The sequence below is a fragment of the Bubalus bubalis genome, chromosome 9 (genome assembly GCF_019923935.1).
Source record: "Bubalus bubalis isolate 160015118507 breed Murrah chromosome 9, NDDB_SH_1, whole genome shotgun sequence".
NCBI lineage: Eukaryota > Metazoa > Chordata > Mammalia > Artiodactyla > Bovidae > Bubalus > Bubalus bubalis.
Window position 1 is genome coordinate 93,855,273 of NC_059165.1, and position 14,611 is coordinate 93,869,883.

The window sequence follows — 14,611 nt, forward strand, 5'->3', positions numbered from 1 at the left end:
TGACAACATACAGCCTTGACATACTCCTTTTCCTCTTTGGAACCAGTCTGTTTTTCCATGTCCAGTTCTAACTCTTGCTTCCTGACCTGCATACTAATTTCTCAAGAGGCAGATCAGGTGGTCTGGTATTCCTATTCTTTCAGAATTTTCCACAGTTTATTGTGATTCACACAGTCAAAGGCTTTGGCATAGTCAGTAAAGCAGAAATAGATGTTTTTCTGGAATTCTCTTGCTTTTTCCATGATCCAGCAGATGTTGGCAATTTGATCTCTGGTTCCTCTGCCTTTTCTAAAACCAGCTTGAACATCAGGAAGTTCATGGTTCACATATTGCTGAAGCCTGGCTTGGAGAGCTTTGAGCATTACTTTACTAGCATGTGAGATGAGTACAACTGTGCAGTAGTTTGAGCATTCTTTGGCATTGCCTTTCTTTGGGATTGGAATGAAAACTGACCTTTTCCAGTCCTGTGGCCACTGCTGAGTTTTCCAAATTTGCTGGCATATTGAGTGCAACACTTTCACAGCATCATCTTTCAGGATTTGAAAGAGCTCAGCTGGAATTCCATCACCTCCACTAGCTTTGTTCGTAGTGATGTTTTCTAAGGCCCACTTGACTTCATATTCCACGATGTCTGGCTCTAGGTCAGTGATCACACCATCGTGATTATCTTGGACTTGAAGATCTTTTTTGTACAGTTCTTCTGTGTATTCTTGCCACCTCTTCTTAATATCTTCTGCTTCTGATAGGTCCATACCATTTCTGTCCTTTATTGAGCCCATCTTTGCATGGAATATTCCCTTGGTATCTCTAATTTTCTTGAAGAGATCTCTAGTCTTTTCCATTCTGTTGTTTTCCTCTATTTCTTTGCATTGATTGCTGAGGAAAGCTTTCATATCTCTTCTTGCTATTCTTTGGAACTCTGTATTCAGATGCTTATATCTTTCCTTTTATCCTTTGCTTTTCACTTCTTTTCTTTTCACAGCTATTTGCAAGGCCTCCCCCAGACAGCCATTTTACTTTTTTGCATTTCTTTTACATGGGGATGGTCTTGATTCCTGTCTCCTGTACAATGTCACAAACCTCCATCCATAGTTCATCAGGCACTCTATCTATCAGATATAGGCCCTTAAATCTATTTCTCACTTCAACTGTATAATCATAAGGGATTTGATTTAGGTCATACCTGAATGGTCTAGTGGTTTTCCCTACTTTCTTCAATTTAAGTCTGAATTTGGTATTAAGGAGTTCATGATCTGAGCCACAGTCAGCTCCTGGTCTTGTTTTTGTTGACTGTATAGAGCTTCTCCATCTTTGGCTACAAAGAATATAATCAATCTGATTTTGGTGTTGACCATCTGGTGATGTCCATGTGTAGAGTCTTCTCTTGTGTTGTTGGAAGAGGGTGTTTGTTATGACCAGTGCATTTTCTTGGCAAAACTCTATTAGTCTTTGCCCTGCTTTATTCCATATTCCAAGGCCAAATTTGCCTGTTACTCTAGGTGTTTCTTGACTTCCTACTTTTGCATTCCAGTCCCCTATAATGAAAAGGACACCTTTTTTGGGTTTTAGTTCTAAAAGTTCTTGTAGGTCTTCATAGAACCGTTCAACTTCAGCTTCTTCAGCATTACTGGATGGGGCATAGACTTGGATTACTGTAATATTGAATGGTTTGCCTTGGAAACGAACAGAGATCATTCTGTCATTTTTGAGATCACATCCAAGTACTGCATTTCGGACTCTTTTGTTGACCATGATGGCTACTCCATTTCTTCTGAGGGATTCCTGCCCGCAGTAGTAGAGATAATGGTCATCTGAGTTAAATTCACCCATTTCAGTCCATTTTAGTTTGCTGATTCCTAAAATGTCGATGTTCACTCTTGCCATCTCCTGTTTGACCACTTCCAATTTGCCTTGATTCATGGACCTGACATTCCAGGTTCTTATGCAATATTGCTCTTTACAGCATTGGACCTTGCTTCTATCACCAGTCACATCCACAACTGGGTGTTGTTTTTGCTTTGGCTCCATCCCTTCATTCTTTCTGGAGTTATTTCTCCACTGATCTCCAGTAGCATATTGGTCACATACCAACCTGGGGAGTTCATCTTTCAGTGTCCTATCATTTTGCCTTTTCATACTGTTCATGAGGTTCTCAAGGCAAGAATACTGAAGTAGTTTGCCATTCCCTTCTCCAGTGGGCCACATTCTGTCAGATCTCTCCACCATGACCCGCCCGTCTTGGGTTGCCCCACAGGCATGGCTTAGTTTCATTGAGTTAGACAAGGCTGGCTGTGGTCCTAGTGTGATTAGATTGACTAGTTTTCTGTTAGTATGGTTTCAGTGTGTCTGCCCTCTGATGCCCTCTTGCAACACCTACCGTCTTACTTGGGTTTCTCTTACCTTGGGCGTAGGGTATCTCTTCAGGGCTGCTCCAGCAAAGCGCAGCTGCTGCTCCTTACCTTGGAAGAGGGGCATCTCCTCACCACCTCCCTTCCTGACCTTCAACGTGGGATAGCTCCTCTAGGCCCTCCTGCGCCTGCGCAGCTACTGCTCCTTGGACGTGGGGTTGGTCCTCCCGGCCGCCACCCCTGGCCTCCGGTGTGGGGGCGTGGGGTAGGTCCTCCCAGCCGCCGACCCTGGCCTCAGACGCGGGGTAGCTCCTCTCAGCTGATGCCCCTGACCTCGGACGCGGGGTAGCTCCTCTCAGCTGCCACCCCTGACCTCGGACACGGGGTAGCTCTTCTTGGCCATTGCTGCACGGTCGCAGCCTGGCACTCTCGGCCGCTGCCCCTGACCTCGGACGTGTGGTAACTCCTAATCCTCAGGCTCCTCAGGCCACCCAAATGGTGCGGGTCACAGAGACAAGGATGGGGGAGAGGTTCACCACTACCTCAAGGCCTGGGCCAAGGTTAGTGGGAGGCCTTGATGAGGGCTCTAGAGCTCTGCAGGACACAGTCCCCAGCCTGATCCCTGGGCACCACCACCCCCTCCCCTGCTCCCAGCTCACCAGCTGGCCATAGGCTGGGTGAGCTGGAGTGCCCCTGGGAGAAGGCCAAGCTCTGCCTGTTACCTCACTCTCCACCTCATGAACACCACTCCACCAACCCTTGGTTGAATGAGCCAAGTAAGAGTCACCCATTGACATCCGTTTGCTTGGGGGAAGGGCCCACTGTGGCGCCAACCAGTGACTGAGCAGAACCACTAATGGCCCCACCTTAACCGTTGCTTGGTAACACGGTGGGGCAAGTAATGGCACTGTGGCCACCTCATGCGAAGAGTTGACTCATTGGATAAGACTCTGATGCTGGGAGGGATTGGGGGCAGGAGGAGAAGGGGATGACAGAGGATGAGATGGCTGGATGGCATCACCGACTCAATGCACGTGAGTCTGAGTGAACTCCGGGAGTTGGTGAGGGACAGGGAGGCCTGGCATGCTGCGATTCATGGGGTCGCAAAGAGTCAGACACGACTGAACATCTGATCTGATCTGATCTGAGCAGCTCCAGGCTAAGGGCTGCACTCAGCGGGCTCTAATACAGTCTTGAGCTGGAGGGGGACCTCTCCGCATCCCCATGGCCTCTGTGACCTACTGCAAAAGCAGTCTGCATGGGTTGCAGGCCAGGGAACATGGCCCCTACTGTGTGGGAGGACCAAGGAACCTGAGGGCCAGCTGGGTCCTGGGTGACTGGCTCATTCAGTATGATGGCTGGGCAGCAGTCTGGGGACTTGGCCCTGAGGAAGCTGCTAGCAGAGATCTTCCTCTTCAGCCTGGCCTGGGTACTGGTGGGAGGATCCAGACTGCGTACTGAACAACGGTTCTTGGGCAGGGTAACAGGCCCCTGCAGGGAACCCCACCTCTTAGCCAGGACATGACCTCGGAGGGTGAAAGCTGTGACTTGGGACCTTATCCTTTCTTGTCAGAACAGAGAATAACATTTGTTTGGTGGCGATTTACAAGAACCCCCGGAGAAGGGAATGGCTACCCACTCCAGTATTCTTACCTGGAGAATTCCATGGATAGAGGAGCCTGGTAGGCTACAGTCTGTGGGGTTGAAAAGAGTCAGACATGACTGAGTGACTAACACTTGCACTTTACAAGAAAATCATTACCTGAATGTGACCCTGATGGTAAGATCTGACAACAAGAAGTTTGCAACAACTTACCATGCCCCTCCCTTACCTTTCCTGGAAAAGGGCTTTGCTGAAAGCTTTCAGGGAGTTTGGGGGGTTTTAAGGCATGAGCCACCCATCTCCTTGCTTGCCTCTGCAATCAATCTTTCTCTGCTACAAACTCCCACATTTTGGTATTATTTGGTCTCACTGTGCTTACAGAGCATGGACTTGTGGTCAGTACAGTTAGCACTGCTGTTGATATCTAGAAAAGATGTTCAGAGAGTAATCTTAAGAATTCTCATCGCACACACAAAAATCTTTTTTTTTTCTTTATCTTTTTAATACTATTTGAGATGATGGATGTTAAATATTATTGTGGTAATCACTGCATGATATAGATGTCATATCATTATGCTACACACTTTCAAAATATATAGTACTGTACATCCATATCTCTTGAAAGTAGAAAAAATATTACAAAGATAAAAATTTAAAGTACAAAAAGCTATAAATGAAAGCAGACAAACTACAATTGTTTTTCTTTTAGAATTATTTTATTAAATAAAAAATCTACAACTGCTTCATACCTCTATACTCTAAAATTTAATGAACAACATTATTTCTTATTACAACATACTCCTAGCTAATAGCTTTTCAAAACTTGAGTAAAATCTTTAAAAAGTTTTCACATGTCACCTGAAACTTGCAAATTTAATGTTATCAAAGAAGGAATGCTTCTACAACCTCACAAAGACCACGACAACAAAGAAACAGGAAGAAGCTGAGAAACTGTCTCCAAGGCATTTTGTTTTCTTGGTAGAAAGCCTTCTAAGTTTAAATATAATTTCATTATATGATATAGAATTATTTTCTTTGACCCCTCCAGGAAGAGGACAAGTAACTTGTCTTTTACTAAAAAATAAAAAAAATAACAAAAATAACAAAAAAAAACTATTTCATCAAAGTTTTCAAATTCACTTGCATAAAATTCATAAGTGTCTTTTTATACAGCCTTCCAACCCACCAACAGAATGGCTCTCTGGACCTGTTCTGTTGTCTTCTGCCACATCACTATTTATTCATGACTGAGATAAGAGTTTCCTTAATGTCCTTAACTCAAAAACCTGAAACTGTTTATCTGGGCTCTCATCCTCTGCTATTTAGACAGTTAAGCCCAGGGCAAACAGGAAGAAGTTCAATATCCATTTCTGCCTCCATAACCCCCACTTCCGCCACTGCCTCCTGGGCCATAATTGCCTCCACCACATGGGGCCGCCTTGTTCCTGCCAATGCCGAAGTTTCTATTTCTCATTGGACCATAGTTAGAAGGTTGCTGGTCGTAATTTCCAAAATTATTGCCATAACCACCTCCAGAGAATTCCCACTGGTTGCCATACCCAGGACCTCGACCAGCATATTCTCCACCTCCTCCTCCATAACCAGGGTAACCTCCAAAATTCCCACCTCCAGGTCCTCCTCCATACCCTTGACAGCCATCCCTACACCAGGGGCCATTTCCATATCCATCAGCTTCTCCTCTAAATTTAGTTCCTGGCCCTCGTCCAAAATTTCCACCCCCACTAGAAGAAACACTAAAATCAAAAGGGTCTCTTTTTCTATTTCTAGAACCTTGGACGTGCTGCATTTCCCATATTGACAAAGCCTTCCTGACTTCTGCATGATGACCATTGATGGCATGGTATTTCTGCAACACTATCTTATCCACGGGATCATAGTCATCAAAAGTCACAAATCCAAAGCCTCTTTTCTTGCCCGACTGCCTATCAGTAATGATCTCAATGGCATCGATTTTTCCATATTTCTCAAAGTACTCTCTAAGATGATGCTCCTCGGTATCTTCCTTAATTCCACCAACGAACAGCTTCTTCAGGGTCCAGTGGGCCCCCCGCTGTCCAGATGCCTCTCTTGGGACGGCACGTCTGGGTTCAAGCACTCTGCCGTCAATGGAATGGGGTCTGGCCGCCATGGCAGCATCCACCTCGGTCATGGATGAAAAGGTGACAAAACCACATCCTCTTGATCGTTGACTGGCAAAGTCTCTGAGGACCACACAGTCTGTGAGTTCTCCCCACTGCTGGTAGTACTTCCTCAGACTTTCTTCTGTGGTTTGAAAGCTCAAGCCGCCAATGAAAAGTTTACGGATTTGTTCGGCCTCTTTCTTTTGCCTTCTCATAGGAACAGATTTCCAAGTTTTCTCCATCACGGACTCGGTTGCTTCAGCCTGATTTCCCGTAGCTGAGGGAGATGAGAATGATCTCAGGGATGAATTCAGACCAGACATGTCCTGGCTCTGCGGTGGGAACCTCAGCTACCCCGGAAAATGCCTCTAGGAGCACCTCCACGGGGACCCAGCGATGCTGCTATGGCCTCTAGGCACGCTTCCGCCTTCCTGCAAAACACCATTTCCAAGAGTGACCTTTCCAGACCCAGTCATCAAATTAACAATGCATTTTCTCTATTAGTTTCCAATTTTGAAATGCATGTTTTATCAGCTCTTCATTTTGTGTTGATTTTCTCACTAAGTTGGATACTCAGTGGTTTGCAATGGCATGCTCACTTAGTCACTTTGCTCTTAGAAGGAGCTCGAATATATTTCTTTGAAAGAAACTATTCAAACTCCAAAAACACTCCCTGAACTTTTCTCAGAAAATCAACCTCAGTTGTACAGTGATATCACCTTTATTGTTATCAATCAACTTTCAGTAAGATTTCAACTCCTTTCTTTGTTAATCCATGTAAGAATCTGATCACCATAATCTACTTAAAATGTAAACCTAATCAGGGTATCCTTTCTTTTACACCTAACATTTCTTTCCTCAGAAGATATTTTTAAAGGAGAAAATACAAATATCATTTCATTTCTGTAGTCCCGCCATAATTATTAATATTACCCCTCTAAGATTGATCTAAGATGCCACAGTTCGGAGGAAAAAAGCACTTGATCCTCCCATTTACAGAGCATCTATCATATGTCAAGTTGTGGACTAAAATCCACGATTCAGAATTTCACTTAACAAAATCATTGCCCCAGTTTACTTGAATCCTAATGAGAGCAAAGGGATCATAGATGAAAGAATGTTTACTACAGTGTTAGGTACAGTAAAGTGCTGTGATAATAAGGACAACACAGTAACAGAGAGAAAGATGGAGATATGGGGGAAGAGAAAGAAGAAAGAAAAAATATTAATAACAATTATTAATGATAAAGAGATTGGGAAAGGTCAAACTGATGGCATGTGAAGCAGAGAAGTGAAGTTTTGAAGAGAAAAAGACCAAATACTTTGTGGGTAAAACATTTTTTCAGAGAGAACTATTTAAACAGAGCCTAGGCAAACACTACATCTACCTCATACAGAAAGATTTTACAAAAGACAAAAGTAGACAGACAGACACTCTCTTGCCATCACTCACCAGAAGAGGCCAACTTGGAAATCTGGTCAATGCAGGTTCCTCCAGTTCCAGGAGTTGTCCTCTGACCACTCTTGAGATGCAGTCAGGCTGTGGCTCCCTGAAAAGTCCACTAACTTCTGCCTCTGACTCTCCTTTTATAGGGGAAGAGAGTGGATAACCAAATCAGTAGACAACCCAATCACTAGAGAACCCAATCCAGAAGACATGGTCTCTCTCAAATCCAAGGTATTGGAGAGATTCCTAAATCTGTACTCACAAACACAAGAATTGGAGGCTACTGATACCATCAGATACTATTGTAAATGAAAAACCTCAGGGCCCAGACAAATACCACTGCCACCTCATAATGATCTTGTTTTTAAAAAATTAGATTATCCCCAAGAAAACTTCATATACATAAATACACAAAACTTTTAATCTTTCTTAATACTACCACCAAAGAGTATAACTTTCAATTAGGTGACATCTTGTCTTAAGGGCTACTGTTTGCTAAATTAAAGAGATTTTACAAAAGGCGAAAGTAGACACACAAACACTCTCTTGCCTTCAATATGGATTCCACACTTGCCAGAAGAGGCTAGCTTGGAAATCTGGTCAGTACAAGATCCTCTATCTTCTAAGAGCTGTCCTCCAACCACTCCTGAGATGCAGACATCTTGTGACTTGCTGGAAAGTCCGCTGACTTCTGCCTCTGACTCTCCTTTTATAGGAGAAGAGAGTGGACAACCCAAGGAGTAAACAACCCAATCCAGAGGACACACTCTCTCTCTCAGAAGGAAGGCACTGGAGAGATTCCTAAATCTGTACCCACAAACACAAGAATTTGAGGTTACCGACACCGTCAGATACTATTGTAGATGAAAAAACTCAATACGTTTGGAGGGCTGGTATTTGCAATCTCTGTGAACATGTAATGTTTTTCTTTTACTCAGTTGGTAGCCAATATTTTATGTGAATAACCTCTAAAAAGGCATTTTTATACCATATTTCCTTCACAGTAAGGTGTGTGTGTGTGTGTGTGTGTGTGTGTGTGTGTGTGTGTTCAGTTGCTCAGTCATGTCCAACTCTTTGTGACCCTATGGACCAGTGACAGAGTTTATTTTCTTGGGCTCCAAAATCACTATAGATGGTGACTGCAGCCATGAAATTAAAAGACACCTGCTCCTTGGGGAAAAAAAAGCTATGACAAACCTAGACAGCATATTAAAAAGCAGAGACATTACTTTGCAGACAAAGGTCCATATAGTCAAAGTGATGGTTTTTTTCCAATAGTCATGTATGGATGTAAGAGCTGGACCATAAAAAAGGCTGCATGCTGAAGAATTGATGCTTTTGAACTGTGGTGTTGGAGAAGATTCTTGAGAGTCCCTTGAACTGCAAAGAAATCAAATTAGTCAATCCTAAAGGAGATCAATCCTGACTATTTATTAGAAGGACTGATGCTGAAGCTGAAGCTCCAGTACTTTGGCCATCTGATGTGAAGAGCTGAATCCTTAGAAAAGACCCTGATGCTGGGAAAGATTCAAGGCAGGAGGAGAAGGGGGCGACAGAGGATGAGATGGTTGGATGGCATCACCGACTCGATGGACATGAGTTAGAGCAGGTTGGGAGTTGGTGATGGACAGAGAAGCCTGGCGTGCTGCAGTCCATGGTGTCACACAGCTGAGCAACTAAACAACAACAATGGACTACAGCCCACCAGGCTCCTGTGTCCATGGGATTTCCCAGGCAAAATACTGGAGTGAGTTGCCATCTCCTACACCAGGGGGTCTCCCTAAACCAAGGCTCAAACTCAAGTCTCTGTATTGGTAGATGAATGAGTCACCTCATTCATTGGAGTCACCTGGGAAGCCCCCACAGTGAGGTAATGTTCTTAAATAAGTTGATGGATTCACAAAATGACTCTCTGCACCTGCTCTGGTGAATTAGGTAGATTGGTGTTTGTTACAAGGTATAGTAAGGAAATTTCAGGCACAGTGTTCTTTCAGGGAAAGGAAGGTCTACTCTGTTGCTAAGGGAGCTTGTGAGTTGTAAAGAAGACCTGGAGCCCTGGTCCTTCTAAAGCTATTATGAAGTGCAGAAAGCAACTTCCATTCTTATTTTTGTAGAATGTATCCCAACCGAGGGAAAGAAAACATTACAATATCAGTAGACGTTGCAAATACCTACCCAGGCACAAATGTATTTTTTTTTTCATCTACAACAGTATCTGATGATGTTAATGGCCTCAGAATCTTGTGTTTATGGGCATAGATTTCAGAATCTCTCCAATGCCTTGGATCGGAGAGAAAGCGTGTCCTCTAGATTGTGTTGTCCACTCTCTCCCCTTATAAAAGGAGAGGCAGAGGCAGAAGTCAGTAGACTTTCCAGGGAGTCACAGCTGTCTGCAACTCAGGCATAGTCAGAGGAAAGCTCTTGGAACTGGGGGAAACTGCATAGACCTATTTCCAAGCTGGCCTCTTCTGATGAGCTTGGAATCCATATTGATGGCAAGAGAGTGTCCATTTATCTACCCTTGTCCTACGTAAAATCTCTTTAATTTAGCAAACAGTTGCCCTTAAGATAAAAAGTTACCTTATTGAAAGTTTTTTCTGTGGTGTTAGCATTAACAAAGATTCAAGGGTTCTTATATCTGTACGTATGAAGTTTTCTTGGGGTAAGAAGGCATATTTTTTTAAACAAAATCACTATGAAGTAGAAGTAGTATTTGCCCAGGCTCTGTTTAAATATTTCTCTCTGAAAAATGTTTTACCCACAAGTTTCTTGGCTTTTTTTTTTTTTTTCAGTTTATTTTAATTGGAGCTAATTACTTTACAATATTGTGGGTTTTGCCATACATTGACATGAATCAGCCATGTTGTCCCCTCCGCCCCAAACCCGCCCCCCGCCACCTCCCTCCACATTCCATTCCTCTGGGTCGTCCCAGCGCACTGGCTTTGAGTGCCCTGTTTCATGCATTGAACTTGGACTGGCGATCTATTTCACATATGGTAATACACTTTTCGAGTCTTCCCTGGTGGCTCAGATGGTAAAGCGTCTGCCTGCAATGCAGGAGACCTGGGTTCGATCCCTGGGTTGGGAAGATCTCCTGGAGAAGGAAACAGAAACCCACTCCAGTACTCTTGCCTGGAGAATCCCATGGAGGGAGGAGCCTGGTAGGCTACAGTCCAGGGGGTCGAAAAGAGTCGGACACGACTGAGTGACTTCACTTTCACTTTTCTTTCCAATACACTTTTCAATGTTATTCTCTCAAATCATCCCGCCCTCACCTTCTCCCTCAGAGTCCAGAACTCTGTTCCTTATATCTTTGTCTCTTTTGCTGTCATGCACATAGCGTTGTCGTTACCATCTTTCTAAATTTCATATATATGCATTAATATCCTGTATTGGTGTTTTTCTTTCTGACTTACTTCACTCTGGATAATAGGCTCCACTTTCATCCACTTGTTAGAACTGACTCAAATGCATTCTTTTTAATAGCTGTGTAATATTCCACTGTGTGTATGTACCACAACTTCCTTATCCATTTGTCTGCCAATGGATATCTAGGTTGCTTCAACGTCTGAGCTATTGTAAACAGTGCTGCAATGAATGTTGGGGTACATGTGTCTCTTTTGACTCTGGTTTCCTCAGTGTGTATGCCCAGCAGTGGGATTTCTGGGTCGTATGGCAGTTCTAGTTCCAGTTTTTTTAAGAAGTCTCCACACTGTTCTCCACAGTGGCTGTACTAGTTTGCATTCCCACCAACAGTGTAAGAGAGTTCCCTTTTCTCCACACCCTCTCCAGCATTTATTGTTTGTAGACTTTTTGATGGCAGCCATTCTGACCAGCGAGACATGGTACCTCATTGTGGTTTTGATTTGCATTTTTCTGATAATGAGTGATGTTGACCATCTTTTCATGTGTTTGCTAGCCATCTGTATGTCTTCTTTGGAGAAATGTCTGTTTAGTTCTTTGGCCCATTTCTTTGATCGGGTCGTTTATTTTTCTGGTATTTTCTTTCTTCCTTCCTTCCTTTTTAATTCAGCTCTCTGCTGCTCCATCCCAGAGTCTCTGCTTCATCACATCTGGGAGCAAGGCCTGAGACTCCACATTTCTAATAGTAATTCCCCAGGTGCTGCTGCTGCTGCTTATGGTCCAAGGATTCATTTTCTCACTCTGAAAACCACTGGTCACGGCTGGTGAGGTGGAGAAGCTTTCTGAGACTTGATAGGAGGGTCCTTATTACAGATAGAGGCCTGGGTTGACCCCTTGGCAGAAATGCATAGACACTACCCCAGACTCTGCCATACTGGGTTTCAGATTTCTTTCTCTTCCTATTAATAGTGCTTATAATGTGGGCTGAGGAGGCAGTGCTCCCATGAAAGGCAGTTCTGAACTAAATGACACTACAAAGCCCAGACTGTCCCATTTTTAAGCTGGAAGACGACAGAATGTTCCAGCCATCTGCCTGATACATCAGCACAGGGTCTACTTCTCGTGGTTTAGTTTCCCCTGTGGTGGCCCTGAGCTGCAACGAAGACAGTACAGATTGGACGTCCATGGGCCCTGGGGCTGACACAGCGGTGTGGTGCTAGGACTTGTGGTAAGGGTTTTGTCTGTGATTGCCTATATCACTCACACCAGGGTCAAGGTGACTTTTAAGTTATTTTACAGTGTCTTTTCTTTTTTCTCACTTTTTGATTTCTCTACCTGAGATATCCTCTGAGGCAACATCGAACTTTACCTCATTTCTTTTCCAACTTAATCCAGTACCTTTGTGTATTTTAATGTTTCTATAAAGCTTTCTTTAATGTCTACTGCTTCCCAGGTGGCGGTACTGGGAAAGAACCTGTTTGCCAATGCAGGAGACGGAAGAGACTCCAGTTCAATCCCTGGGTCAGCGGGGGAATGGCAAACCACTCCAGTATTCTCTCCTGGAGAATCCCATGGACAAAGGAGCCTGGAGGGTTACAGTCCATAGAGTCACAAAGAGTCGGACACAACTGAAGCAACTTAGCATGCGCACAACGTCTACTGCATTGCCAACAGATGCAATCTGAGCCACCAACATTTAATGTTGTCTAAAACAACCTTTAGCGTCTGAGCCACCAACATTTAATGTTGTCTAAAACAACCTGGATGTATGGATGTGAGAGCTGGACTGCGAAGAAGGCTGAGCGCCGAAGAATTGATGTTTTTGAACTGTGGTGTTGGAGAAGACTCTTGAGAGTCCCTTGGACTGCAAGGAAATACAACCAGTCCATTCTGAAGGAGATCAGCCCTGGGATTTCTTTGGAAGGAATGATGCTAAAGCTGAAACTCCAGTACTTTGGCCACCTCATGCGAAGAGCTGACTCATTGGAAAAGACTCTGATGCTGGAAGGGACTGGGGGCAGGAGGAGAAGGGGACGACAGAGGATGAGATGGCTGGGTGGCATCACTGACTCGATGGACGTGAGTCTCAGTGAACTCTGGGAGTTGGTGATGGACAGGGAGACCTGGCGTGCTGCGATTCACAGGGTCGCAGAGTCGGACACGACTGAGCCACTGAACTGAACTGAAAACAACCTGGAACCTGCTTTGATGTTGGGCTAAAATAATCTAGTACATCACTGGCTCTTGTATTTCTGGGAACATTTAGCAAACAATAGAATGTTTTTAAAAATTCAGCTCCCTGATCCATATGTGTCATTTCTCCAATCTCTTTATCATCAATAATTGTCATTAATATTTTTTCTTTCTTCTTACTTCTCTTCCTCTATATCTCCCTCTTTTTCTGTCTCTGTGATGGCCTTATTGATGATCACAGCACTCTATCGTACCTACCACTGTAGGAAACAGCCTTTAATCTATTAACCCCTTTCTCTCCTGAAGCTGAGAAGCGCGGAGGCGAGATGACTCCGTCTCCCATCCCACTCAAAGAGCGCTCTGGCGAGCAGTCCGTGGATCGCTGTAAAGATACAAGTGCTACCCAGCAGTCCGGCGAGAAGGACCGCGGCAGGGATAAAGCTCGGAAGCGGCTCAGAGCCTCGGGCGGTAGCAGCAGCTCCGGGGCTCGGTCCCGCGCGGGCTCCAGCCGCGGCTCCGGCTCGCTCTCAGCATCCGGCCTCTCGGGACTCTCCAGTGGGTCCCGCAGCTCCAGCTCCAGCAGCTCTCCCGGCTCTCCGAGGCCTTGGCGCCCCAGAGATGACAGGCGGCGGTCGGGTTCCAAACCCAAACCACCCGGACAAGACGAGAAGGAAAGGAGACGGCGCAGCCCCGCCCCTAAGCCCACCAAAGTGCACGTAGCGAGGCTCACCCGGAAGGTGACCAGGGAGCACATCTGGGAGATATTCTCCACCTTCGGGAGATATTCTCCACCTTCGGGAGAGTTCGAGCGATCGACCTGCCCAGAGAAAGGATGCGCGCGCATCCGTCTCAAGGCCACGCCTACGTGGAGTTCAAGAGTCCGGAAGAGGCTGCGAAGGCGCTCAAGCACATGGATGGAGAGCAGTCGACGCCCAGCAGATCACGGCCACAGCCATGCTGGCCCCCTGGCCCCAGCCACCCCCAGACGACTGAGCCCTCCCCAGAGAATGCTGCCACCGCTCCCTCCACGTGGCACAGGCTGAGGAGGAGCAGGTCGCGTTCCCCTTGGGGCAGGTCCCCCGAGCGCCGGCGACCCTGCTCCCCTCGCCGCCGCCGCCACTGGAGCGGCTCCAGCTCCAGCTCCTGCCGAAGGTGAGGGCAGCAGTTGACACCTGTCCCCGAGCAGCAGAGCTCCGGCTGCAGGGGTGTTGCTGGTTTGGGGTTGTGCTTGTAAAGATGCCCTCCAGTGTTCCGGCTGGAAAACGTCCAAGTTTCTATAGTTCCTGGGAGTCATATAGTTAGCAAAGCAGCAGGGATGAGCCAGGGGGCTCCAGGTGGAGGGACATCCCCGGCCTGGGAACACGTTTTCCCATGTCCCAAATGAGCTGGGCTGATCTGGTGGCCTGGTCCTGTCGTGATGCCATTCCTGTTATCCTAGCCCTGCTCCCCTGCTAGGGTCCTCTTCTGACCTCTAGGGTCAAATGCCCCATGTTATCTGCCCCAAATAGTTCTTTTC

General features: G+C 45.6%; 1 protein-coding gene and 1 pseudogene across 1 annotated transcript; one reads left to right on the top strand and one right to left on the bottom strand.

Annotated features, from left to right (window-relative positions):
- Nucleotides 1–4,645: 4,645 nt before the first annotated feature.
- On the bottom strand, nt 4,646–7,670 carry LOC102407017 (heterogeneous nuclear ribonucleoproteins A2/B1-like). The gene is made up of 2 exons (XM_044948064.1): nt 7,546–7,670; nt 4,646–6,523 (listed from the first exon to the last, which is right to left on the bottom strand). Exon 2 carries the CDS (start codon nt 6,413–6,415, stop codon nt 5,309–5,311), a length of 1,107 nt encoding a protein of 368 aa, XP_044803999.1. The 5' UTR covers nt 6,416–6,523; nt 7,546–7,670; the 3' UTR covers nt 4,646–5,308.
- A 5,325-nt stretch (nt 7,671–12,995) lies between these two features.
- Nucleotides 12,996–14,600, top strand: LOC102406696 (annotated as a pseudogene).
- Nucleotides 14,601–14,611: the final 11 nt, after the last annotated feature.